This window comes from Tigriopus californicus, chromosome 9, assembly GCF_007210705.1.
Source record: "Tigriopus californicus strain San Diego chromosome 9, Tcal_SD_v2.1, whole genome shotgun sequence".
Classification (NCBI taxonomy): Eukaryota; Metazoa; Arthropoda; class Copepoda; order Harpacticoida; family Harpacticidae; genus Tigriopus; species Tigriopus californicus.
The window spans coordinates 198028-223964 of record NC_081448.1 but is presented as its reverse complement, the minus strand read 5'-3'; the positions used below and the strand labels follow the sequence as shown (position 1 = coordinate 223964).

Below are 25937 nucleotides of genomic sequence, written 5' to 3'. Positions count from 1 at the left end.
TGCTCCTTTACAGTCAGTAAATGAAATGAATAAAAATAACATCAATATTTCAGGGTGGAAGTTTCAAATCCAAATGAGGTTTGCAGGCAGAATATTTCAGCGTTGGGCGCTTCAAGACAAGTTACTCTATGAAAGCCTAAGAATCTGTTTATAACTTGCATTTGGTTGAGAGCTCATAACTTGGATTTGAGACAAAATGCAGTTGAATGGGTGTCATGACGCCAGACCATGATAACATGCAATTTATATCACCATATGCAAGCTTATGAGCTGTCTCAACAAATGCAAGTAAAACAGGATTCTTAGGCTTCATAGAGTAACTTGTCTTGAAGCCCCAACGCTGAAATATTCTTGCCTGCAAACCTCATTGGATTTGAAACTTCCACCCTGAAATATTGATGTTTATTTTTATTTCATTTCATTTACTGACGGTAAAGGAGCAAAATATTTGGTGTCCACGCAAAGGCATGAAAAAAAGAAAATTTGATTGGAATCTTCAAACAAAATGATCCCTACGAGCCTTTTTTATTGCAAAAAAAAAGTGCGTGTTCAAAGATATTGGCGTATCCTTATCAAAATTTGGGGTCAAAAGATCAACACTTTCAACACCTTGGATTTGTTGGCCTTTTCATGCACTTTTGCTTGAAAAGAAACCTGTTTACGATTGACTTCACTTAGGATTCGTATTTCCAGACTTCGTGCACAGAAATTGACAACCATTGAGTAAATAGGTAGTCGTCACGTTTGGGTATCCAAAAATTATATGCCTTTGATAATGGTGCTCATTAAGGACAAATTGTGGGTCAAGTGTCATTCAAACATGTGTTCTTGTCTTTGATGACAACCAATTCATGCACATAAAAGGCATGTACTTGGCCGTAGAAATATATCTTAATGGCAAACAAATCATTGAGAGCCTTGTGCTGTGTACATAAGAAACAAAGAGCATGGAATTGAAATATCAGCAAATTATTGAAATACTTAATTGATTGAGGATCTGTCAAAAAGGGCAAAGTTAGTCATTCAAAGCTTTTCGAGTGACTCACGGAATGATTATGTCCCAGCCACGTCGTGGTTTCATAGCATTGAAGAAGAAAGCCATCAATAAGTGTTTCTTATACGTAGTATTTTGCAGCCCTTTTTGGGGTGGTCTAATTATTTGTCTGGTGATCTACATTCATCCATTGTCATTGAATGTAAAGCCGGTCTCAGCATCACAAATACTACCGAAATAAGGTACAACAAATCTGTGATTGCATAACATCATCAGGAGTGGTCTGATTTGGGCGTCGTTTCAACGACCAATGATAACCAACGGGACACTGACGTATTAAAAGCGTGCGAAACAACTTTCTTTCCTCGCAAAAGCTTTCGATCACATGATGCTCAGAATGAGCTCTGTTGCAGTTCTTATAATGAGAAGGCATTGAAGAGAATGGCATCAGTTTCAAGAAACATCTCCACCTCAACCATGAAAGCCTTTGCAGTAAGTTCAAAGAAAATATATGCTCTCTAGTATTGGAAATAGCTGATCTTTTGATTCATGTTTTCAAGGCTACCGCCCTCTTGGCCGCCGTGGCCCAAGCTCAAGAGCCTTATTACTACAAATGGAGCCCTGAAACGCCCGTGGCTCCTACTTTCAAGTTCCCTGAAAACATCCCAGTGCCCTTCCCCGAAACCAATGAACCGGCGGGTAATGCGGGTTACCAGTACCAATACACCCCTGAGCAGCCCAACTCCCGCCCTTTCAAGGCCCCCGAGGACTACACCCCCGTGGATTTCAAGTATCAATATGTCAGCCAGCCTGGAGACAGTTTCAAATACAATTACAAGCCCGCCCGGGGGAGTTTGACTTCACCTATGTCCCTGGACCCAACATGATGAACTTGAGCCCGAGGAAATTGAGGCCAAATCGGCCGGTGTAGCTACCAGTGTGAGGGATGTGGCTGCTCTGTTGTCCACCGTGAATTCAGACGACATCAAAGCCATCACGGGGGAATTAGGCTTTGGCCAAGACTTTGACTTGAGCGTCGTGTCGGCAGGCATCAACAAGGTTGGGGACATCATTGAGAATGGTGGCAAAACTGGCGCCAAAATTGCCAGTAACATTGGACCTCAACCTCAAGTGCCCGTGCTTCCTGTGGCTCCCATTCAACCCGTGGATCCCCTCCCTGAGCCCATTCCGGAGGCTGTTCCCGTGGGCACTTACAATGCTGCCTATCAATCAGGATATTCTGTACCCTTGCAGGGAGCTTATTACCCGGCTACCCTCTGGCGGCTGCTCAGGCTCCCCTTGTCTACTATGGATACTAGAAATTACGTTCAAACCAAATAACACAATCCAAAGAACCAAGCAACCAATGTGCAACAACACCCGGGTTTGTTTCAAGCAAACTTGGATTCATTTAAACAAAAGGCTCGACGCAATTTACAAATGGACATGTCGATCTGGGCCCCTAAGTTACGAATCAGCACACCCAAACTTTTTGTGTGCACCAATGTGAATTGAAACAATGATTCAATTGTTTCAATCACATTTTTAGAGTACTGCAATTGACCACATTTGAATTCAGAGCAATAGTAATTGCATTGTGTTTGTGTGAGCCCCCCAAAGATACGCCTTGTTGTCACTTTTCATTTAAATTGAATCATTGATAGCCAAAGCTCGGAAAAATAATTGATGAAAGAGGCAAAATAATTGGTTTTAAAAATTCATGGCTTTTCCTGTAAAATGATTGAAATTGTTTGCGTCAATCTTTTTTCTTAGATTCTGATGCTGTGTTAGGCGTCGGCCATTTTGGCACATTTCTTGATCATTTAGTTTCATCTCTATAGACACGGCCTAAAAGTATCAAATTGACATTGAAGGTGTTTTCAGAAGTCAAGAAGTGCTTGTGGTTTTGCACTCGTCCTGCTCATTGCTCTTGGCAGCTTGTGAAAGAACTGAATGTTGCATTGAGAATCATTTTTCAATGAACACATCTTTTGATGTGCTTATACCTAACTTTGGAGACAAAATGCAGTTGAATGGGTGTCATGACGCCAGACCATGATAACATGCAATTTATATCACCATATGCAAGCTTATGAGCTGTCTCAACAAATGCAAGTAAAACAGGATTCTTAGGCTTCATAGAGTAACTTGTCTTGAAGCCCCAACGCTGAAATATTCTTGCCTGCAAACCTCATTGGATTTGAAACTTCCACCCTGAAATATTGATGTTTTATTTTTATTTCATTTCATTTACTGACGGTAAAGGAGCAAAATATTTGGTGTCCACGCAAAGGCATGAAAAAAAGGAAAATTTGATTGGAATCTTCAAAACAAATGATCCTTCGAGCCTTTTTTATTGCAAAAGAAAAGTGCGTGTTCAAAGATATTGGCGTATCCTTATCAAAATTTGGGTGTCAAAAAGATCAACACTTTCAACACCTTGGATTTGTTGGCCTTTTCATGCACTTTTGCTTGAAAAGAAACCTGTTTACGATTGACTTCACTTAGGATTCGTATTTCCAGACTTCGTGCACAGAAATTGACAACCATTGAGTAAATAGGTAGTCGTCACGTTTGGGTATCCAAAAATTATATGCCTTTGATAATGGTGCTCTATTAAGGACAAATTGTGGGTCAAGTGTCCTTCAAAATGTGTTCTTGTCTTTGATGACAACCAATTCATGCACATAAAAGGCATCTTGTTCTGACGATTCGTGTCTAAATTTCTTTATCTTTTCATGCTTTTTAAACCTGTGATGCTTGTCTGAGGAAAAACTCGTATCGGGAAAAAAGTTGGTTTAACGAGTTGAGCTGACCGATTGAGGAAATAATAGTACGAATCAGTTGATCGACGCCATTGCAGTGTTTCCTAGAAATATATGAGTTTTACCCTATATGGTCCATCTTGATGTGTCAAGTCGCAAGACAAAAAACCAGTAGTCGACAAGGAGAAATCCTTGCCCCATTCGTTGGTCCTTCGAGCCGGATTGTTGGCCTTCAAGTCTGTCAAACTCCCAACCATGACATAGTGTGTGGAAAGCGTCTTGGCCATAACTGTCTACTAACATCCAAGAAATCAGTAATTAATGGCTATGGCTCTTCACCGGACCATACCCCTTTTGATCTGAAAGGTGTAAACTCGATATTGCTGGGAAGAAACGATCGATAACAAGACAAATCTCTAATTTGGAAAGAAATCTCAATGCCGTCCCGCCACATTCCGTACAGGTCTAAGGATGCTCAGAGATCGTCTAAGCAAGACCTTGGACGAAATAACGACCTTGATTCAGAGCTGTTTGGATCATGAAATCGACGAGAAGGAACGGGATAACATGGAACAGAAATTGGAAGATGAGACGAATCGGGTCTTGAGAACCGTTGGAATAGTCCATGAACACGTGGAAGCTAGGATTGCCGACCGAGTACGGTTTTTGGAAGCCAGGAGCAGAGTCTACAACGTTATCAAGACAAAGAACACACTCGTCTTATGGAAGCTAAGGCTAAGGCCTCACGAGCGGTTGAAGCCAAAACTAAAGAACTAGAGAGTGCGAAAAACTGAAGAGCACAACACACTGCTCCAAATGGAAGCATGGAATTGGGGGATCGAGCCCAAGACTTCATGGACGAAGTCACCAGGCCTAGGCCCTGAGGTAGAGAGTGGCTGATCATCCGAATGGCTCATACGTCGGGTGCCACCTTGCCCCCTCTGAATCTGGCTCCTCAAACGAGTCCATTCACCGTTCGTGTTGCAAAACAATAATGATCATGTACCGTCTCAGTCTGGGGTTCGTGGTCAATCTGATCATGATGACTGGATGGCGAATCCTACTTTGGGATGCGGTCAATTCAGCGGTGGAAGAAGTTCAATTGATATGAAAGATGCCTCAGTTCAATGGAGACGTTCTTCATTTCACCAAGTGGAGCAACAGTTTCCAATTATTGATTCACAATACTTCGAAGAGTGTACCTGAAAAGATGGGTTTGTTGAAAGCATTGTTGTCTGAGAGACCCAGGTCATTTATCGCTGGTTATGATAATTCCAATCGCGACTATTTAAGGCTCTCCAAACCCTCGCCAAGTTTTATGGGGATCAAGATATGGTTGTGGATGCCCATCAGCGAGCTTTAGAAAGGTTGGGTAACGTTAAGGCGGATGACCCGGATAGCTTGGCTGATTTTGCTGCCAAAGTTCAAGGTCACCTTTTCACTGTGAATGAAGTCGCCAGTGGAGACGGATCGTTGGCTTATATCGTTAGAGCTTTGGAGGGCAAACTCGAAACTTTGTTGTTATCAAGTTATTAACGGCCCTTCCTCAGACTTCCGCTATTGCGCTGTTCATCGAGATAAGATAGAGTGGCGTTGCGAAATTCTGATTCAAACGCGACGAACTCTGAAAAGTACGTCCATATTTCGTCAGTGAACCCATTCAAACTAAACGTTGTTTTCTATGCTCTCATGACATGTCATTTTCGATTGTTCAAAGTTCAAAAATCTTTCCATCTATAGACGTATGAATTTTGGTGCGGATAGATTATTTATGAAAGAAAGGGCATTCACGCACGGAATGTCGCTCAAGAATCCGTTGTGGAGAAACTCATTGTCCAATACATCATCACCCCTACTCCATGGACAGAATCTTAAAATCAAGATATGCGTGATCAAGTCGACGACGATCGTCACAAATACCAGAGCTAAAATAAAAGCAATGTGTCACTGTTTTACCAGTAGAGTGATCGTGGTCCAAACGAGTTTCGATAACACACGCTCTTGTTGATGAAGGATCATTTTTGCAAGTGAGTCGCTATTAAAACGGGTTGGATTGATGGACTTGCCGCTAGAAAGCTCCAGATACACGGAGCAACCGGTTCCGTTCAAATCAGATCGTGTGAGACCCAAGTCACATTGGGTGGAGTTGATTCCGGATCCAGAATATCCACTGATGGTCAAATCCTTACCCGAGGTTAGCAAGAACTACGAGGGCTTTCATGGAAATCAAAACCGATGGAGCATTTAAAAGATTTACCCCTCCTCAAGACGGAGGGAAGGTAGAGCTCTTATTGGCTCTGGATTCAAAATCGTTGATCATGCCCAAGAATGGCGTTGTGGAACACAAGGCGAGCCGTATGCCTTCCGCACACCTTTGGGCTGGGTGGCTCGTGGCTGCATCCAAGAAGAATCAAGGTGTTAACCTTATGTACATTTTGTCCAAGCCGAGGAGGGCAACCTTGATCAAAGGCTTTTGAGTTCTTTGCAACAGAAACGTTTGGCTCGGAGCTCAAAAAAGTCTGGAGGGAACATCCTCAATCTACAGGATCAATACGCACTTAAACTAATCAAAGAAACGACCAGAAACTTCCAGAGAAGCTGGATATGAAGTGGCTCTCCCGTGGTACCAGGGATTCCTAAACCCAAAACAATCGAAGTTTGGCTTTGAAACGATTTGAGGGTCTAGAACGTCGATTTCAACGGGATTCAAACTTTAAGAAGGCGTATGCCAAAGCCATGGGAACCTATCTGTCCAAGGATACGCCAAAATTGATCGAGCAGCCCAATGAGTTGGATCATTCAAGTCAAGCTTTCCTTCCACATCACGGCGTGTGGAAGAAGTGCGGGGTGAAAATCCGAATAGTCTTCGATTCCGCCGCCAAATATGAAGGACGAAGTCTCAATGATTGTTTATTGACCGGTCCGTCATTGCAAAATGACATTTTCGACATTATGATCCGGTTCAGGGAGGGTGATGTGGCTGTAGCCGGGGACATCGAAGCCATGTTCAAGTCGAGTGCGTCTTTTGGAAGGGGATGCCCGATACCATCGCTTCCTTTGGAGAGAGAAAATGAATCCGACCCAATCCGTACGTACCAGATGACAGGTGTCGTTGTTCGGCGATTCACCATCCCCTTGTCTTGCTATTCATACGGTTTTTACAAACCGCTGAGGATGCTAATTGCTCCGAATCTACCAAAATCGTATTCAATCTCAATTCTACGTTGATGACTATCTTGATAGTTTCTCATCGGAAAGTCTTGCCATCGAAGAATCCCTTAACGTGCGCTCAGTTCTGGCTCAGGGGAACTTTAACCTGTGTTGGCTGGGTGTCGAATAAACCCTAGAGTGATGCAGGAACTGGGGAGGGGTTGCAGATAATTCCCTCTCTTGGAGACGAGTGCTGAGAACAAGTGTTGGAATGCGGTGGAACATCAAGGAAGACGTCCTGGTTTTCGATGTCATGAAAACAGAAATCGACATTTACACAGACGAACCATCTTGAGCCGTCTGGCCGGATTGTATGATCCAATGGGGCTTATGGCTGCGATCATCGTTGCCGGAAAGATTAAGATGAAGGAGTTGATCATACGAGGCCAAGGCTGGGACGATGAAATAGCCCAGGATCAAACTGTTTTGGTGAAGAGATGGATGGGAAATCTGAACACCTATCTGAAGTCAGATTTCAAAGTCCTACTCTCTAACTCCGGATTGTGATGCTGAGTATGAGGTTCACACCTTTTGTGATGCCTCAGAAGACGCGTTTGCAGCCACAATCTATTGAGAAACCGTGAGGAAAAATGATGTCGAGATCACTTTGATTTGTTCAAAAACCAGGGTTTCTCCAAGAAGGCCTATGACCATCCCAAGATTGGAATTACAAGCTGCTGTATTAGGAGCTCGACTCGCGCAACACGTTGTCCAAGCCCTTTGCGTGGAAGTTTCCAGAACAAGTCTACTGGACTGATAGCAAGAATCGTTCGGCCTGGATTGCTAACTCTGCACATCATTTTCAAACCCTTTGTCGCTCACCGGGTTGGTGAGATCCAAACCATAAACGTCAGTTGAGGATTGGCGACATGTGCCTGGCAAAGAGAATCCTGCCGATTTAGCGTCTAGGGGTAATTTCGGCCCGCGAGATTCCTCGAGTTTGGTTCTCTGGCAGAGTTCCTGCTTCACCCTGAAAGAGCATTGGCCTCAAGATGTACAATCGGAAGAATCCGAAGAATATGAATCAAACGAAACAAAATTAGAGACACGGTCAAGGTTCCATGGTCCTCAAATACACGTCTGCACTGTGGGAAAGATTTTGAAACCTTTGAGAGTGCAGTCGAATCAAAGATGGAAGCAAACAATCAAATATTTTCAATGGCGAGGAAGAGCTGATCCGACAATCTCAACTTGAAGCATTTAATGCTGATATCGAAAGCATTGAAGAGCGGGAAATCAATATCAAAATCATCAAGATTGCTTCAACTTTCGCCGTTCTTGGATAAGGCGGGAATAATTCGAGCAAAGGGCCGTATTGGTTGCGCCGAAGTGGGACTACAACCAAAAGCATCCGATTAGTGATGTGCCCCAAGGTTCCACTCACCACCCTCATTGTCAAGCAATATCATATGAATAATCACCATCCTGGCACCAACCACCTTCTTGGACTTCTTCGGCAAAAGTATTGGATCCTCAGGGGAAGGGAGCTCGTCAAGAAGATACGCCTTGGTTGCCGAAGATGTCAGATCCAAGTGACACGCCTCTGATCCAAGAAAATGCCGATCTTCCGCCTGAAAGAATGGCTATCGCCAACCACCGTTCTATCACACATCTATCGACCTTTTTGGTCCTCTAGAAATCGTGGTGCTTCGTAATGGATTGAAAAAGCGATGGGGAGTCATCTTTACATGCATGACTACACGAGCCATTCACTTAGAGGTAGTACCTTCATTGTCAACTCAGGATTTCTTGAACACCTTCAGAAATTTCCTTAACACCCGAGGTCAACCTTCCACTGTCTATTCCGACAATGGTACCAATTTTGTCGGTGCCAAGAATCTTACTACAGGAGTTGGAATGGAAAGCACCAAGAGAATTTCGATCAGTGGAATGGAAGTCCCGGTACCTGGTGCGCCCCATTGGGGCGGGTTGCTGATGCTAGAGGATGTGCAGCCTTGATCAGAAGGCTTTCGTACCATCTGCCAAGAGGAAAATACCTCAGAGAGCTATCGCGGGCCTTCTGTATGGAAAGATTGGCTACGCAGTGGCAGCGGCCGGTCCAATCCGCTTGAATGATTCAGATGAGACAAAGACGAATTCCAAGCACATACAGGCTTCAATCAACAATGTGGCGAGAACCCTCTCTGGCAAAAGCAGGGCGGATCACATTAATGTTAGGAGTCTCCTATCTACCGCCAACTTGCCCTCGTACAACCACATGGCGGTGAGGGCGGTTGCTTTGGAGGCATGGAAGGCAAAGTTCAGCTGTGATGGTCCAGGTGGCTCTAGAAATCCCTTGGGCAGGATGCTTTTCGGCGCTGACTTCGATCACTTTGGTCCCAATCCTCGTCGCAACACCAGAGCTATGGACAATGGTAGCATTTCTCCTCCCCTCCCATTGGCGGCCGATTGCATGGTTCACAACATGTATAAAGTCTGGAATGCCTCAAAGGAGTTGAGGACTTCACAAACACTTCGAGAAGCTAAGGCGGCGGCTTCAGCCTTTGCGAGGACTACTCCGTTATGACACAAGCACTTTCCAAGTTCAAAGCCTTCTAACTTCAAGGGATAACACTTGCTCTCGTGGCTCAGTTGGTTAGGGCGCCAACTGTGTCATACTGATGTTACTGTTCGAGCCCCGGCGCGGGCATCAAAGTTGAAGCCATCATTGGACTGTGTGTTTGGGGTTCACACATTCGAACGTCCCCCATGCCCTTTTTTAACATAACCTTTGACCTCGTTCAATTTAATTGTTTAAAAAAAAACATTGCATCTGTACACTTATATACATTTTCATATTAATTAACGTCAATTGTACTTGTAAGAATTGCGTACATGTAATCAATGACCAGCTACTCCTTAGCTGAATACATGTGTTTAAATGCAAAATACATTCGATTCACACACACTCCCGTTGGGACCACGACACTTCACTGGTATAATACCTAGCACATAGCTTGGTGACACATGGGTCTTTTGAGCTCTGGTATTTGTGACGATCGTCGTCGACTTTGAAGGATCACGCATATCTTGAGTTTTAAGATTCTGTCCATGGAGTAGGGGATGATGAATGTACGGACAATGAGTTTCTCCACAACGGATCCTTGAGCGACATTCCGTACGTGAATGCCCTTTTTTTCTAAAAACTTATCTCGCACAAAATTCATACGTTCATAGATGGAAAGATTTTTGAACTTTGAACAATCAGAAATGACATGATCATGAGAGCATAGAAAACAACGTTTAGTTGGAATGGGTTCACTGACGACATTATCGGACGTACTTTTCAAGAGTTCGTTGGAGGTTTGAATCAGAATTTCGCAACGCCACTCTATGTCGGTTATCTCGATGAACACTTCTGAGGAGCCATGAGCAGAATTCTTCCCTTTTTCCTTGGCTAGGTAATGATCTAAGAAGTCATACCATGAATTGAAATTGGCTTTGTCGAGTTTGCCCTCCAAGACTCTAACGATATAAGCCAACGATCCGTCTCCCACTGGACGATTCTTCTTCACAGTGAAAAGGTGACCTTGAACTTTGGCAGCGAAATCAGCCAAGCTATCCGGGTCATCCGCCTTAACGTTACCCAACCTTTCTAAAGCTCGCTGATGGGCATCCACAACCATATCTTGATCCCCATAAACTGGCGAGGGGTTTGGAGAGCCTATATATAGTCGCGATTGGAATTATCATAACCAGTGATAAATGACCTGGGTCTCTCAGACAACAATGCTTTCAAAACCCATCTTTTCAGGTACACTCTTCGAAGTATTGTGAATCAATAATTGGAACATGTTGCTCCACTTGGTGAAATGAAGAACGTCTCCATTGAACTGAGGCATCTTTCATATCAATTGAACTTCTTCCACCGCTGAATTGACCGCATCCCAAAGTAGGATTCGCCATCCAGTCATCATGATCAGATTGACCACGAACCCCAGACTGAGACGGTGCATGATCATTATTGTTTGCAACACGAACGGTGAATGGACTCGTTTGAGGAGCCAGATTCAGAGGGGGGCAGGGTGGCACCCGACGTATGAGCCATTCGGTTGATCAGACCACTCTCTACCTCAGGGCCTAGGCCTGTGGTGACTTCGTCCATGAAGTCTTGGGCTCGATCCCCCAATTCCATGCTTTCATTTGGAGCAGTGTGTTGTGCTCTTCAGTTTTCGCACTCTCTAGTTCTTTAGTTTCGGCTTCAACCGCTCGTGAGGCCTTAGCCTTAGCTTCCATAAGACGAGTGTGTTCTTCGTCTCGATAACGTTGTAGACTCTGCTCCTGGCTTCCAAAAACCGTACTCGGCTCGGCAATCCAGCACTTCCACATGTTCATGACTATTCCAACGGTTCTCAAGACCTGATTCGTCTCATCTTCCAATTTCTGTTCCATGTTATCCCGTTCCTTCTCGTCGATTTCATGATCCAAACAGCTCTGAATCAAGGTCGTTATTTCGTCCAAGGTCTTGCTTAGACGATCTCTGAGCATCCTTAGACCTGTACGGAATGTGGACGGGACGGCATTGAGATCTCTTTCCAAATTAGAGATTTGTCTTGTTATCGATCGTTTCTTCCCAGCAATATCGAGTTTACACCCTTTCAGATAAAAAGGGGTATGGTCCGGTGAAGACCATAGCCATCAATTACTGATTTCTTGGATGTTAGTAGACAGTTATAGCCAAGACGCTTTCCACACACTATGTCATGGTTGGGAGTTTGACAGACTTGAAGGCCAACAATCCGGCTCAAAGGACCAACGAATGGGGCAAGGATTTCTCCTTGTCGACTACTGGTTTTTCGTCTTGCGACTTGACACATCAAGATGGACCATATAGGTTAAAACTCATGTATTTCTAGGAAACACTCCAATGGCGTTGATCAACTGATTCGTATGCTTACTTCCTCAATCGGTCAGCTCAACTCGTTAAAGAACCTCTCCTTTTTCCCGATACGAGTTTTTCCTCAGGCAAGCATTCACATGTTTAAAGGGCATGAATAGATAAGAGACACAAGACAAGAATCGTCAGGACACTTCATCATCAAACTTGATGCATGAGTTTTTCAAACAATGAACAACCTTTATTCCATTGTCTTTGCAGTCTATCACCCTATACAACCATCAATAGGAGTAATGGGATCAAATGACCATCAAAGTTAAATGAAGGGCACTAGAAGCTTGGAAAGTAAAGGCAATAGTTAATTTCCAGGTAATGAGTTATTGTCAATAAAAAGCTCCCTAAGTTTGACGTGAGAATATTCAGGGTGATATTTTGAGGCTAGCTAATGGTTTCCCAACATGGCGCGTATCATAAAAAAGAGAGGGAAAACAAGGACGAGGATGGAGATGATGATCGTGGAAAAGGAGGACATAAAAAAATGTCATATGGTTCAACCAATATACATCAGGCCATGATGCCGTAGAGGAAACTAATAACCCATCTAGACCTTTACCCCCCCATGCACTTGCAACTGAGCTGCTGCAGGCTTGCACCGCGGCTTAGGCGCCCCCAGGTCCTTTGAACGGAGAGGTTAGGTTAGGTTAGAGGGCTAGTCAGAGAAGCGACACTCACGAGATTTCTAAGATTTTTTTACTCCCTCGCGGCTGCCTGGTGTGTGCGATGGGGATCGGCTTTGAACACATTTATTAATGCGATTATCAAATCCAAGTTGCGAATGCAAGGGGCCCGTGAGTTGATGGCTCGCTTGTCTGATTTGGTTGAAACTGAGTAACCCAAGAGAAGTCGATCAGACCAACACCCTGTTGCCCAACTACCAAAGTGTGTTCAAAGCAAAGTCTCAAGTGGCGTGGTTGGAGTGACTTTTCCCTGACAAGCCCTCTAGGTTATGGTGCGTCTACACGAGAAACATTCTGTCACAAAGTTTGCCTAATTATATCGGAAATGTTTGGCATTTGACAAACAGTTCATCTCTGAGCCGTCTACACGCAAAACTGCCCGATCAAAACGGTTTGACAAATATTTTGATGTAGATTTCTAATCAGATGACCTTGCAAGTGATCGTATCATTTCCCAATGGGTCTTTCATTCAATATTTATGTAATGCACTGTAAACAATATGATTAGTATAATGGAAAATAGGGAAAACTGAGGAATGAAATTTGAAAAAAACCCCCGATGGGCACTGTCATGATGAGAATGTTTCGCTTTCCAAAAAGGTCCTTTATTTTGCCAATTTCAATCTGTGCGGTCATATGTTGGCTGAAACCGATAACTACTTGAAGGCATGTTTTGCCCCGTTCTATGAACTTTACCATAAGCCACCTGATGATTCACTTTTAATAACATTTTTGCTTTTCGAAAGGTTTTCGAACTTCATTTATAAATCATTTTTAATGTATCACTATAAATCATAACCCAATTGTTTGGAAACGAAAACCCGACCAATTTTCCAACTCATTATAATCGTGAATAAATGGACAACAGTTCTCCACGAGTATCATAAACTATTTAATAGCCGAGAACGGGTCGAAATATGACAACGATATATAGTTCAAAGGTCATGTCAGAAACGTTAACACAAATATAGTAAGAGCATTAAACATGATAAAGACAATTTGGATATTTATATGCAGTTAACATTACAGATGGCATTGACTAAAAAGAGTTCAATTTTATAGAACCAATAAGGACCCGCCCACAAGAACAGACGGCATTTCACAGGGAAGGTGATGGTCATGGGCAGCTTTAAAGTGATGACATGTCAGTGGGTAAGACTCGGTCCGTTGAGATCTGACTGATCTGGCTTTCATGGCTAAAACTGGCGGGCGGGAAATGGACGAAAGAGCAGTCAAAAGTGGCTGGCTGGTCCTGATGCTTGGGTCTCAAGGGTGTACGTAGAGGACCGATCATGGCCGTGTGTGTCCGGCCAAGAACCTCCAGGTATGGGCCGATGATTCCGTTGTCTCTGATGATCTGATCCAACTTGTATCGGATTAATCTTCTTGGGACGAGGTCAAGGAATCCATCCATCCATCCATCCATCCATCGAGCTTTGGGTTGGCTCGCTCAAGTCTTGCTCACAGAAGACGGATGTAAAAGATGGGGCCGGGACCATGGCCGAGCTGAGCCCGAGGACAGGCCCAGGGTGGGTGGGTTAACTGGGGTCGACACTTTCATTGTCTGGACGTGAGGAGATGAATCCGGATTCCGGAGATAGGTGATATGTTGGTTGGTTGATCGATCGATCATCATTCAATCATTCAATTCTCGACGGGAGATGGAAGTGTGACTACTGAATTAAAAGGGGATAGGATGACATCTGATGACTTTGAACATGAATTGACAATTCCAGGCCCCTTCATTCTCTAAGTTGGGGTTATCCTGTGTCAAAATGAACAACAATCAATAAATTCTGCTTTGTAATAAACCATCATGGATCGAAAGAGTTAAGTTCCATAATTACTGAAAATGGACACTTTGGTTGGAAGGGCTGGGGAGGATGCTGTCGTCCATGAAATATTTGCTCTTTGGCAAACAAACTTTAAACATGTTCAAATCGAAAAATGCTTGTGAAATCCCAAACAATGTTTGTCAAATGGCTAATTATTTGCCGAATTATTTGTCGTGTAGACGCACCATTAGGTGCTGTCCAATCCAGTGTCTAGGTCTAATCCCGGGACATTGTTTATTTGGGCCCACAAAGAGAAATGAATACCAGTTGCGACTTGGGCTATCAAATCATGAAATTATTGGTGGAATGTCCGAAACCCGTTAGTTAGCCTGAAAAAGTAACCTTAATTTTTCTTCCGTCAAACCAAGGTTGTTTTTTTCCTTAAACTGAACTTTTTCTGTCATGATGGAAAAGGTGAGTCTTTTCATTGGAATTTGAAATTTGATTTGATCCCATCACTTCTGGCAGTCACTTGCAAGCACCTTAATTGACAGGCCTCTCTCTTATAGGGCATGTCAATTGAAGGAAATTGAAGGCATTTTTGGGAGGGAGAAATAAAAAGAACATCACAGCCAACTTGCCACATCCGCCCATTGAATTTTCAATAATCCAGTGATTTTGAGAGAGCTGTGTTACAAAACCCTACTAAATGAGCATGTTTGGTGTTAATCAGTGAACTCGCTATCACATTGGCTCATTTCCACAATGCTGTTTTCTTAGACAAGTAGGTAAAATGAGATAAATGTCAAAATACAACGCATGCACAGTGCGGTATGGCTGAGTATGTTGTCTTGGAATTTCCTCCATAGAATAACGTCAGTTGTTCAAGAACGCGTTCACTTGACAAGCCCTATTGAGTACCTTTGGCATCACTGTTGAGGGGATATTTTGCTAGTGAGTCAGTGACTTCTGGCAAATTCTCCGCCAGCTTCTAGCTGGGAAGTACGAATGCACATTTCTACGGCCGTACAGCTGGTTCTAGCGTTGCTGTAGAATAGGCCCTTGGCCAGATTTTGCAAATTTGCCCAGACTTTTTGATGGATACTGAAAGGTTGGGCCTAAACAATGGCAATATGTGTTCAACTGAACTCCATGCAACAGACTCGAAATTCGCCCTAAACATTTTTGTTTAGAAAGTTTAGAAAGACCCCTCTGTGGGTGTTTTGGAATATACGCAGTGAACAGTTAATTCCCATTTGGAACTTGATTGATGAAGTGGCGTAATTTTTAAGGGATAAGGGTGATACTCTTTCCCAATTGAATGGAATGTGCCCAACGATCCCTTGGTCTGATTTTTGGTGGAAATATGGCCTAGAAGGACGATGCTATTTTGGCAACAAGGATGTCTGAAACTGTCGAAGTGTCTGGATTATTACTATTTTATCCAAAGAGGGCACAATGTTTTGATTTAAATTATTCAATTCTTGGAAATTTTAAGTTTTGTCCAATAATGAGTTGATGTAGCCAAGGCCCTTAGCAAAGGCCAACCAAACTGTAATTCATTGGGTGTTCAAATGAAGGTATAGCTAAATAAGACGCATATTTTTCCATTTGGAACCTGGAACGGCCGGGGATGCGATTCGTGGTTACGGTAAGTATGTCGGGTAAGAAATCATGGTGAGGATTGAAAGGGCTTTGGGTGATCTCTTCGAAAAATGAGCTCACGACATGAACGCTCTTCCGAGAGCATAGAGTCTTTTTACACTGTGGATGTCAATCTCGAGCCAGCCTGGGTGGGTTGGGCCCATACGGTGGGTATGAAGGTTTGGGGTTGAGGGTGGTTTGGCCATTTTCACGGGGAATCTCGCGTCCTGAATCAGGCAACACTCCTGGCGTGAGCCGGCCGGCTCGGGCCCGAGGCTGGATTGGCCTGGCCATTCTGGCCGGCGTGCGCGAGTGTGTGCGACTGAGTGTGTGCAGGGCACGTAGGGCAGTTGATTGGGAAACCCGAAGGACACTACTCACTCAGTGGTGCACACTGGTGGGTTCAAATCCAAGAGCCAGAAGCTCTCTGTCGTCGGGAGTTCACTCTCGCTCTCGCTCTTTCTCGATATCCATCCATATCCATCTATCCATTATCCATCCCTCACTTGTCAGTCTATGCCTTGACTCCGCGATTGATGCGCCCCTCTTTTTCACGGCAGAGCCATCGGCAATGAATCACTCGCCGCCTGGAGGATCCATTCTGGCCGTCTGCTGGTTGGTCCCGTGCTTAATGAAGTTAATGAACAACTGGCTCCATCATGTCTCCATCATGACTCCATCATCATTCCATCCGGCATAAGCCCCATCAATTAGTCCCTGTGGCCCGTCTGACCTTTTGTACCTTGTGTACCGTGCCGGCCGGGCAGCCCCCGGATGCGGGTCCCGCCCTGGATGGGCAGCTGGCTGAAAGCTTAGACCTAAGATGAGTGGCGCGAGTAGTGGCGCTGTGGCCGACGCCCGGGTGTCCTCGTCCTCCTCGTCGTCGTCGTCGTTGCCTGCGGGCTTGAGAGGCGTAGGCGGGGTTCGCTCGAGCGGCGGGCCGGTGGGTGGGCCGTTGGCCAGCGCCTCGGTCATCTCGTCGAGTACGGACGTCCTCAGGACGGACCGGCCATCGGTCCTGCCCCCGAGTGGGAGTGGCAGTGTTGGGTCGGTGACCGGTGGTGGGAGTGGCAGTGTGGGTGGCAGTGTGGGTGGGGTTCGTCGTCAGAGTGTGCAGGACTTTTACTTCGGTCGTTTGATCGGCGAAGGCTCTTTTTCCAGCGTGTTCCTGGCCCGCGAAGTCAGTTCCAATCGGGAATTGGCCATTAAAGTGTGCGACAAGCGGCACATTTTGCGCGAAAAGAAGCAGGACTACATTCAGTCCGAGAAACGCATCCTCGTTTTCATCCACGCCCATTGGGACGAGAAGCGACCCTTCTTTGTGCGCATTCAATCCACGTTTCAGGTACGCAGGACCCCGATCCTCGATCCCAATGACTCGCAATCATAAGTTGGGTCAGGGCCCGAGTAAGACCCGATCATCTCACTTTAAATGGGTATGAAATGAAATGAAATTAAGCGGGGAATAGAGGCCCTCCCCGCTCTTTGGCCAAACCTAGGATTGGACCCGAATAGAGACCTATAGCGACCCGTACTCGGTTTTAAATGTTGTGTTTCGATCGTTGTTGGAAAATATTGGGATCGGCCAATATTTTGAAAGAATCATCAGTCATCATCTGGCCAGAGCTTTGCCCGCCCGATCTTCTCCAAACATCGGCCTTGAACAGTCATTGTTTGAAAGTTTTTCTTGGGAACATATTGGCTCAGCCTTTTAACCCACAAAGCCAGACTAGATTTCGTATTTGGAACCGACGTGCCTCAAAACATGTGGCAAATCAAACTTGCCACCTACAACTAGCCACGGCCTAATCTAGAGCCCAACCATGTTCCTCTTTGTCTGTCTGCAATTACTTTTAGCTATTTCTTACAAATCTACTAATACTCTATAGTTGGGATTCAACCTGAGCGAGTTTAAGCGATTTAGTCGAGAACCTCATGATTGATGAGCACTCGGGGTCTCTTGATCTCTATTTAGTCACCGGAATGTTAAAAAGCCTGAACCCATGGCCCCAAAAGGCCAGATGACAAAGCTCTTACTTAGTTAGATTGTATTTGTTGATGGTCGAGTGTTAGTGACCTTATCAAATTGGATCTTTGTCGGTGGGTGGGCATGTTGTGGTTAGCATCGTAAGGCTTCATTTTGAGAAAGGTCGGGGATGAGAATCGAACTGGGAACCCTTCTCAGGCACGAGGGAACTGCGTTAACCACTTTGCCAGCCACGTCTCCGCCCCGTTTTGTTCATCGTGTTCAAACACATCAATTGGGTTTTACTCTTGCAGGATGCTCAACGTCTCTATTTTGTCATGACCTACGCCAAGAATGGCGACCTCCTCAAGTTCATTGAGCGCATGGCCCAGAAGGACATTGACTGCACGCAGTTCTACGCCGGTCAGCTCCTCGCCGCTGTCGAGTTCTTGCACGAGCACGGCATTCTCCACCGCGACCTCAAGCCCGAGAATATTCTGCTCACTGAGCGTATGCACATCCTCATCACGGACTTTGGCAGCGCCAAGTTCCTCCCGCCTATGCGACGGGCCCACGCCCACCCGGGCGAAGTGAACGAAAGTCGGCGGCCGACGGACGATGATGTCGACGACACCTCAGACTACTCCGGCGAGCCCCCGCCCAAGCGCGCCTCCTTCGTCGGCACGGCCCAATATGTCAGTCCGGAGATTCTCACCGGACAGCCGTCGACCCGCGCCTCTGACCTGTGGGCCATTGGCTGCATCCTCTACCAGATGTGCACGGGCTTGCCCCCATTTCAGTCCCAGTCGGAGTACCTCATCTTTCAGAAAATCCAGCGTCTGGAGTACTGTTTCCACGAGGGATTCGATGAGAATGCCAAGGATCTGGTGCGCCAGCTTTTGGTCATCGCACCCACGGAGCGCTTGGGTGCCTTGGACGCAGTCTATTACCAATCCATTCGAGCGCACCCTTTCTTCATGGGTCTAGACTTTGAGAGTCTGCACGAAGCCACTCCGCCCGCCTTGGCGCCCTTTCTGCCTCGGGCGGACGAGCCGGACTCGTGTTGGCGGCGAAACCCGGCCATGAAGCCGGGCGTGGGCGACTTGGCCCGCCTGCAGATCGACACGCCGGGCTCGAGCGACGATGAGTTGGAGCGCGCCGTCCTTCGACCCATCAGCAGCAGCGACTCCACGTCCATCAGCTCGATGACCATGTTAGAGAGCGGTGGGGGCGGGAAAGGGCGTGGCAAGAATATAGTAAACATCACGGATGAGGAACGTAGACGCTTGCTTGACGATCAGAGTCGGACCAACAAGTTCCACCGATTTGTCGAGGGCAATCTGATCATCAAACAAGGTGAGTGAGAGGCACGTACGCAGAGAGGTTACAAGGGTGTGGCGGCAGAATGGAACAATCGATCAAGCCTTGGCCAACCAACCAACCAACCAACCAACCACCGGCTTGCCACTCATGAAAGAAATTCGGATTGATTTCGTGATTTGGTCCGACTTTTGTTTCAAATCATTCTTTCTCTGATTTTCCAGGCATTCTCGACAAGAAGAAAGGTCTGTGGTCGCGTCGACGCATGTTCCTCCTTACGGAAGGTCCCCACTTGTATTATGTGGATCCCGACGCCATGGTGCTCAAGGGTGAGATCCCTTGGGACCCGAGCATTCGCCCCGAAATCAGAGACTTCAAGATCTTCTTCGTGCACACGCCCAACCGCGTGTATTACCTCATTGATCCGGAAAATACCTCCAAAGAGTGGTGTCACGCTGTGGAAGAGGTCAAGGCCTACTATTTCGGAGCCTCCAATTCGCCCTCCAAGGTCAAATCCAAGGCCGTGTCTGCCGTTTCCTCTTCTTCCTCGCCGTCTTGAGGCCCCGCAATCCTTCTTTCTATATATAGATTCAAGACCTTACATCCAAATTCAGTGATAGCTCCCCTCCTCTCTTTGTTCCCTTGCCCTGGCCCGCTGCTCCCTTTGATGCTCCCTTTGATGCTCCCTTTGATGCTCCCTTTGATGCTCGTGTGAGCGCCATCGCCTGTCTGGCCGGGATCTGGAACGTCGGGCTGGTGTTGATGATGAGGAACGACGAGGAGCCCGCCTACTTTTGTCATAGCCCTGGAAAAGCCCGAGAGAGAAGAAAAAGGCAGTGGAACCAACTTGTCCAAGAAGTTTCCAGGTCATCCTCAAAAGTGGTACCTACGCATTATTGTGCCAGCCCAGCTGTCTGGTAAATGCAATGCCCTCCTCCTTATCCTTATTCTCTTCTTTACTCTCCATTTAAGTCTCCATTTAAGATCAACAACGTTGATCCTCGACAATGATCCAGCCCCATTTCCTTCAGAAAATTCAACCCGAGATTGTCAGTCCGTTTTGAAGATAAAAGTGAAGAAAAAAATAGAACGCAAACTGTTTCCCCGTGTCCAAAACAATAACATAATAAACTCATTTTACTCGTAGTTGAGCGGGAGACAGGAACACAAGTATCTATTGTTGACAGTGGACGCAGAACCATTTTGATAAATTATCAGAATAACAGTAATATCGATGATGACCGACGACATGGAGTGCATCCCCCGCCGATCCATGTGGATGTTACCAATAAAATCTGAAGTTTTTTTCGACTCGACACGAAACCAACATGTTATTTCACATCATTCTTCGTGATCGCACGATGATTATGGAAGGGGCAAGATCTATCTATCCTCTTCTATCCAAGCCGGCATACACTGTATGTATATGTGCGTGGATGTACATCTTGAATCGTACAAGCTACGATCAAAAAGGGATGAGCAAGAACTGACCGCGAGGTCTATCTAATACTGTCTGATCCACCCGTGGGCAAGTCCATAAATAGATTGGCTGGGCCAACCACTGACTTTTCCTTCGGATGGTGCGGCTGGGAGTTTCGTTTGAGCAATACTACGTCATTGTGGTTAACGCTTTTTCTGTCGCTCCTCTTGGCTTTTTTTGATGAGCTCAGCGTGTCGCTTCTCTTTGGAGCTAGGCTCATAGGGCTTCCATTTGAGAGCGTTGGCGTAGATTTGTCGTCCCTTGGGACGATTCCGCACTTTGGCCATGTACGTGTCGATGAGATCCTCCTTCTTCAATATCACATGCTGCCCCTTCCAGTACTTGATCATGCCCAAGTACTGCAAGGTGGATACAATATCGCACGAGTTGATGCCCATCTCCTCGCTGAAGCTCTTGATCGAGGTCTCGCGCTCCGGGAAGTTGCAGATGTACTCGAGCAGCACATCTTTCCAGTAAGCCCGATACGTGATCAGACCCAAGTCAGAGAGCGGCTTCTCGGGTGATCCGATCTTGCCCTCGACCCGCGAGAGCAAGTACGAGAAGTCGATGAGGAGGCGGCCAAAGCCCTGGCGCTGATAGGGCGGGAGCGTGAGGATGCAGGACACGTTGTAGTTGAGGAATGAGTTCTTCTCCTTGCTGAAGTAGCCCACGATGTGGCAGCCCTCGGAGTCGGCCGTGGTCATCACGTAGAACAGGAAGGGCTCGACGTCGAAGTAGAGTGTCTTGTGGTCCAGGAAGAATTTGGCCAGGAGACACAGGTTCTGGCAGTACTGCTTGTGGCGCTTGCCGCAGATCTCGAACACGGAGAGCTTGTCCTTGCGGTAGATCTCGTCGCCGGGCGGGTGCTTCCACACGCATTTGGCCGCGTGGCGCCGCAGCACGCTCGCACTCTTCATGTACTTCAGGCAGAACTCGCACAAGTAGATCTTCGGCAAAGTGGTGAACTCCTCAGGATAGGGACTCTGGTACCAGACCTGAAACAGATCGCACAATCAGGCACCATGATTTTGATGATGATGATGATGATGACGACGACGACGTCCTCGCCTCGAAAAGCGACACGCACCAAACAACCGAACTCGTCCAAAATCATCGGGGTACATCCCCGTTAGATATCCTACCTCCATTTCATTTTTGCCCATCTCCAGGTACTTGGTGGTCTTGGCGTCGGGCAAACCCTTCAGACTATTCTCGAGGTCCTCACTGGCCAAGCCTTGAGCCTCACGGAACAACTTCATGTCCCAGTCCGAGGCATACGGCTTCAAATCCGGCTCGCGCTCCTCGGGAGGTTCTTCCATTGAGAACGGGACGTCGCTCTCGGAAAAATCGGACCGCTCCTCCTTGATCTTGGCACAGAAGAATACAATTAGGAGGACCGACGGACGGAAGAAGAAGGTTTGGAAACCAATTGACATTGAGATATCGAGATATTGTACAAAAAAAAAAAGAAAAAAAAACTCGAATTGCCTGGGCTCCTTGCCACCTTACCAGTTTGAAGTGCTTCTTTTGCTCAGAGGTCGGGGATTGGAGAGGGGATTTCGTGGACAGCGCCACCAAAGCCTTCTTCCGAACCTGAGCCCGTTTATTCAACTCGGACCGCATATCTCGACAGGCCTTGCGTGTGGTGTTGTGATAGACTGGGCAGGCCTCGGCCAAGAAATGGCGATCCAGTTTTCCGCCTACATACCAAAAAGAAAATCCAAATGAAAAAGCGTCCACACCCATCCACATCCTTTGATTCTGAGGAACATTGAAAGCTCACCTAAATGTCCGGAAGAGTCGCAGCCGGGAATTGGACATTTCCGGGTTTCGATGGGCGGCAATCCGTCGAGATCTCGTCTCACGGGTGGGAGGAGCGGCACGCCTGACAGCGGGGCCCGCTGATTCAAGGATGAGTTGCCGTGGGCGTAGTTGGTCTTTTTCTTGGGCGAAAATCGGCCACTCGCCCCCGAGGCGCCTCCTCCTCCCCCGCCTCCTCCTCCCCCGCCACCACCCACAGATGAGCTATTCCCGGTTTGGTCCACTTCTGATTCGGAATCGATTTCCCCGCGGCCCGTAATGTGCTTGCTGCGTCTCGGTGCGGCACCTAATCCAAGTAGGATTAAACGAGGTCATTTCCCCCAAAAATCTGCCCGTTTTAAACCCCTTTGTCTAAAAGTTCATGTGACTGATTTCAAGAATCGAGTATATCACTTACTTTCAACTAAATGGTACACAATTGCAATATATCAAAATGCATACATGTGACTAAGCCCAGCAATATTCTAGCTCTATATATACACTGGGTTTCATGACAAAAAAACTCGTTACTGCTACAACTGCAATATTGAGTACAAGTACATATACTATACATTTATGATAATCTCTTGATAAAGCGAGAGGTTCTATTTTTTCTGATAAATAAACACGAAAGTAATTACTTATTTCCCTACAAGGACACAAGAAGTTGAAGAATTAACCTCGATTTAAAAAAAAAACACGAACATTCGATTACACTGGGCAATGATGTTGAGAAAAAAAGTAACAAAGTACGGAAGTGGCCTATCTCGTCTTCATAAATGCGAAAAATTCCAAGCATTTATTTCTTAATTTTTCTTAATTTCTTTTTTTTCGGACTTACTTACCTCTACTGGGATTGGAATCCCACCAGTTCAAGACGATAAATTCATTAATTGCAACTTGACTTTTATTTTTTTAAAATGATATTTGGTCTACCAACGAATTTGAGTTGGCAGACCGAGCTAGTCCTTGAATGTAGGGTTGATCAGGTATGCTATCTAAAAAATTATCCAAATCTGACTTGAAAGATGCAACCGGATCAACAAGGCCTACGTATTCCCTACGAATATTAGAGGGAAGCAAATTAAACAATGAAGGAGCCCGTGAAAGAAGAGATGTGGACTTCATTGTTCGAACTAGTCTGGATTCTCGAGGGCTTGAAGGTGCTCTCAAAACGCACATTTAGCCTCCACGGTCACTAGAATTGACCCTAAATCCGAGGTTGGGACAAAGCTCATGGATGCTTTTGAAGATGTACAGTATCAGATACCTTTCGTACCTTCTCTGAACACTGTACAGTCCCAACTCTTTTAGTCTCTCCCAAATTGAGAGCTCTCTCAATCCTGTGATGTTCCTAGTGAAACACTTTTGGACTTATTCGACCTTTTGCGTTACTTTTTGAGTAACCCTACCAGTAACGGTAACGGTAAGGGTTCTTAGCCCTCATCTTACCCTTTACCCTTGCTTTCTTCTGGTATAAACGAGGGGAAGAAAAATGCTTTAAGATTTTTTACTTTGTCTCAAAAGCAATGACTTGCATGCCACTGATGGGATCAGATAAGTAATCACGGAAGTCATTTGTTTTGATCTATAGATCTAAAAAAATCGCATAAACGTTTATTTCTTGCAGTTTTGAGCCGTCCGGTTTCCTTCTGCAAAAGTAACAGTAACGGTAGCGCCTTACTTTTTGTCGGTCACGGTTCAAGCCCGGTTCAAGCCCGGTTCAAGCCCTGGTTATTCAGAACGGCTTCATTTCCTAGAATTACTTAGTCACGATCTTCCAGAAATATGGACTGTGAACGAGGAGCTTTCCCGCCAAATCTGCCTCCTCTTGGTCATAACAATTCTGAGTCATTTTTCGAATTAAAGTAATGAAATAAGAAACTCAGACCTTTTCAATTAAAGGCAGGTCACTTTAAATCTTTTACTTGTAAAGAGGTTCGTTTCTAAATTAAGTTGTCAAAAGTTTGAGATTAGAAATGTTTGCTACCGTTCATAGTCTAAAATCCATCTCTAGAAGTCCGTGACTTAGTTGGCGTTTGTACTTACGCTGTGTACTAATACTTTTTTACATTTTTTAAAAGGCTCCATGCTCTTTGCCCTAATCCGGAAACGAAATATAACGCTTTCGAGCGCAGAGGGATCCCGAATTATTTCTTTTTTCAATATAGGAATTAAATAGTTGGCGAAAGGCCTAAAGTCGTCTTTTGTCTAAACCCGAGCACCAACCCTCTACAACCACCTAACGTACTCTCTTCGACAATTCTACTCATTAAATGTTCTAAGCGGCACCTCGATCCTTTTTCCTAACAATCCCAGAACATCCTTACGTTAAAGGGTGACCTAAAAAAGCGGCAAGTTCCAACATATTGTGTGATCAAATATTGTACGAATTATGACTTGCCGGGAATATTTCCTTGGATCGGGTATAAGAACCAACAAAAAAGCGGACTGAGAAAAAGAGCTAAAAGGGGCACACTAAACAATCGAGTGGTATACCAACCAAAACAAGCATACACAAGGAATATTTTGGCACACCATACCAGGAAAACGGCATCCGAAGAATTTGGCCGACAACTCTTCTGGCATAGTTTACGAAAGAGGTCATAGTAACAAAAAATTGCGAGTTAATGAAGTGGCCACCTCAAATGAGGGTCCCGTTGCATTTTGGCCTTTGTTCGATTTAAGGAATGAACAAGATCACTGCAGCTTTATAAGGAATGAGTTACATCAAGAAATTGAGATTTTTCTTTTCTTTTTGTAACATGCGACCTTTTTCCCATGAAATGGTGATTGGTTGGAATTTGACCGTTTACCACTGGGTACATTAGGCGTGCCATTTTTTTTCTTCTTTTTTTTTGTTACGACCACCTTTTTATATGATGACCTACCTGGGTGTGCCACTTTACTCTTCGAGTATGCTCCTTTGTATTCTAGCTCTTGATTACGCCTACTTCAGTCGCTTTTATGACCTGTTCAGCGAAGACAAAGAGGAAATCCTCCCGGACCGGCCACTCAACGAACCAATGTCCATGGGTGGAAAGGTGTTTCGATCGGTCATTCATCCTTCAGGGTCTTACCTCGCGTTTGTCGGGTAGTCGGTCGGGCCGTGGCATGACGATCGCCCACATCACTCTCGTCCGTGCTCAAGGCCACCGACGGCTTCTTGGCCTTGACCGTGGGCTTGACGCCTTTCTTAAGGCCAGCGGACGCCCCGGCCCCGCCCTGGCTGTGACTGGTCCCACTCAATGCCCCGCGACCTTTCTTTTTCAGCCCATTGGCGGCACTGGCGGCACTGGCGGNCAGCTTTATAAGGAATGAGTTACATCAAGAAATTGAGATTTTTCTTTTCTTTTTGTAACATGCGACCTTTTTCCCATGAAATGGTGATTGGTTGGACTGTAACCCT

At 45.6% G+C, this 25937-nt stretch overlaps 3 protein-coding genes across 3 annotated transcripts in view; 2 read left to right on the top strand and 1 right to left on the bottom strand.

Annotated features, from left to right (window-relative positions):
* The first annotated feature begins 1083 nt into the window (after positions 1-1083).
* Positions 1084-2321, top strand: LOC131886591 (uncharacterized). The gene is made up of 2 exons (XM_059234969.1): positions 1084-1486; positions 1555-2321. The coding sequence occupies exons 1-2, from the start codon at positions 1436-1438 to the stop codon at positions 1879-1881; spliced, it is 378 nt and encodes a 125-aa protein (XP_059090952.1). The 5' UTR covers positions 1084-1435; the 3' UTR covers positions 1882-2321.
* Positions 2322-16304: 13983 nt separating this feature from the next.
* Positions 16305-20564, top strand: LOC131886896 (3-phosphoinositide-dependent protein kinase 1-like). The gene is made up of 3 exons (XM_059235348.1): positions 16305-17307; positions 18243-19284; positions 19473-20564. The coding sequence occupies exons 1-3, from the start codon at positions 16786-16788 to the stop codon at positions 19805-19807; spliced, it is 1899 nt and encodes a 632-aa protein (XP_059091331.1). The 5' UTR covers positions 16305-16785; the 3' UTR covers positions 19808-20564.
* The window catches only part of LOC131886588 (histone acetyltransferase KAT6B-like), an 8433-nt gene continuing 2853 nt past the window's right edge, over positions 20358-25937 (bottom strand). The window contains exons 4-8 of the mRNA XM_059234963.1: positions 25609-25834; positions 22512-22835; positions 22238-22428; positions 21871-22095; positions 20358-21723 (exon numbers count right to left, since the gene is read on the bottom strand). Of these exons, the coding sequence (XP_059090946.1) occupies positions 20872-21723; positions 21871-22095; positions 22238-22428; positions 22512-22835; positions 25609-25834 (1818 nt within the window). The 3' untranslated portion in view covers positions 20358-20871. The remainder of the gene's footprint in view (positions 21724-21870; positions 22096-22237; positions 22429-22511; positions 22836-25608; positions 25835-25937) is intronic.

Bases quoted from the DNA above. Each gene is read 5' to 3' on its own strand.
- LOC131886591 (XM_059234969.1), top strand. From the start codon at position 1,436: ATGGCATCAGTTTCAAGAAACATCTCCACCTCAACCATGAAAGCCTTT. The intron at 1,487-1,554 runs GTAAGTTCAAAG...CATGTTTTCAAG, and splicing joins CAACCATGAAAGCCTTTGCA to GCTACCGCCCTCTTGGCCGC.
- LOC131886896 (XM_059235348.1), top strand. From the start codon at position 16,786: ATGAGTGGCGCGAGTAGTGGCGCTGTGGCCGACGCCCGGGTGTCCTCG. The intron at 17,308-18,242 runs GTACGCAGGACC...TTACTCTTGCAG, and splicing joins GCATTCAATCCACGTTTCAG to GATGCTCAACGTCTCTATTT. The intron at 19,285-19,472 runs GTGAGTGAGAGG...CTGATTTTCCAG, and splicing joins CAATCTGATCATCAAACAAG to GCATTCTCGACAAGAAGAAA.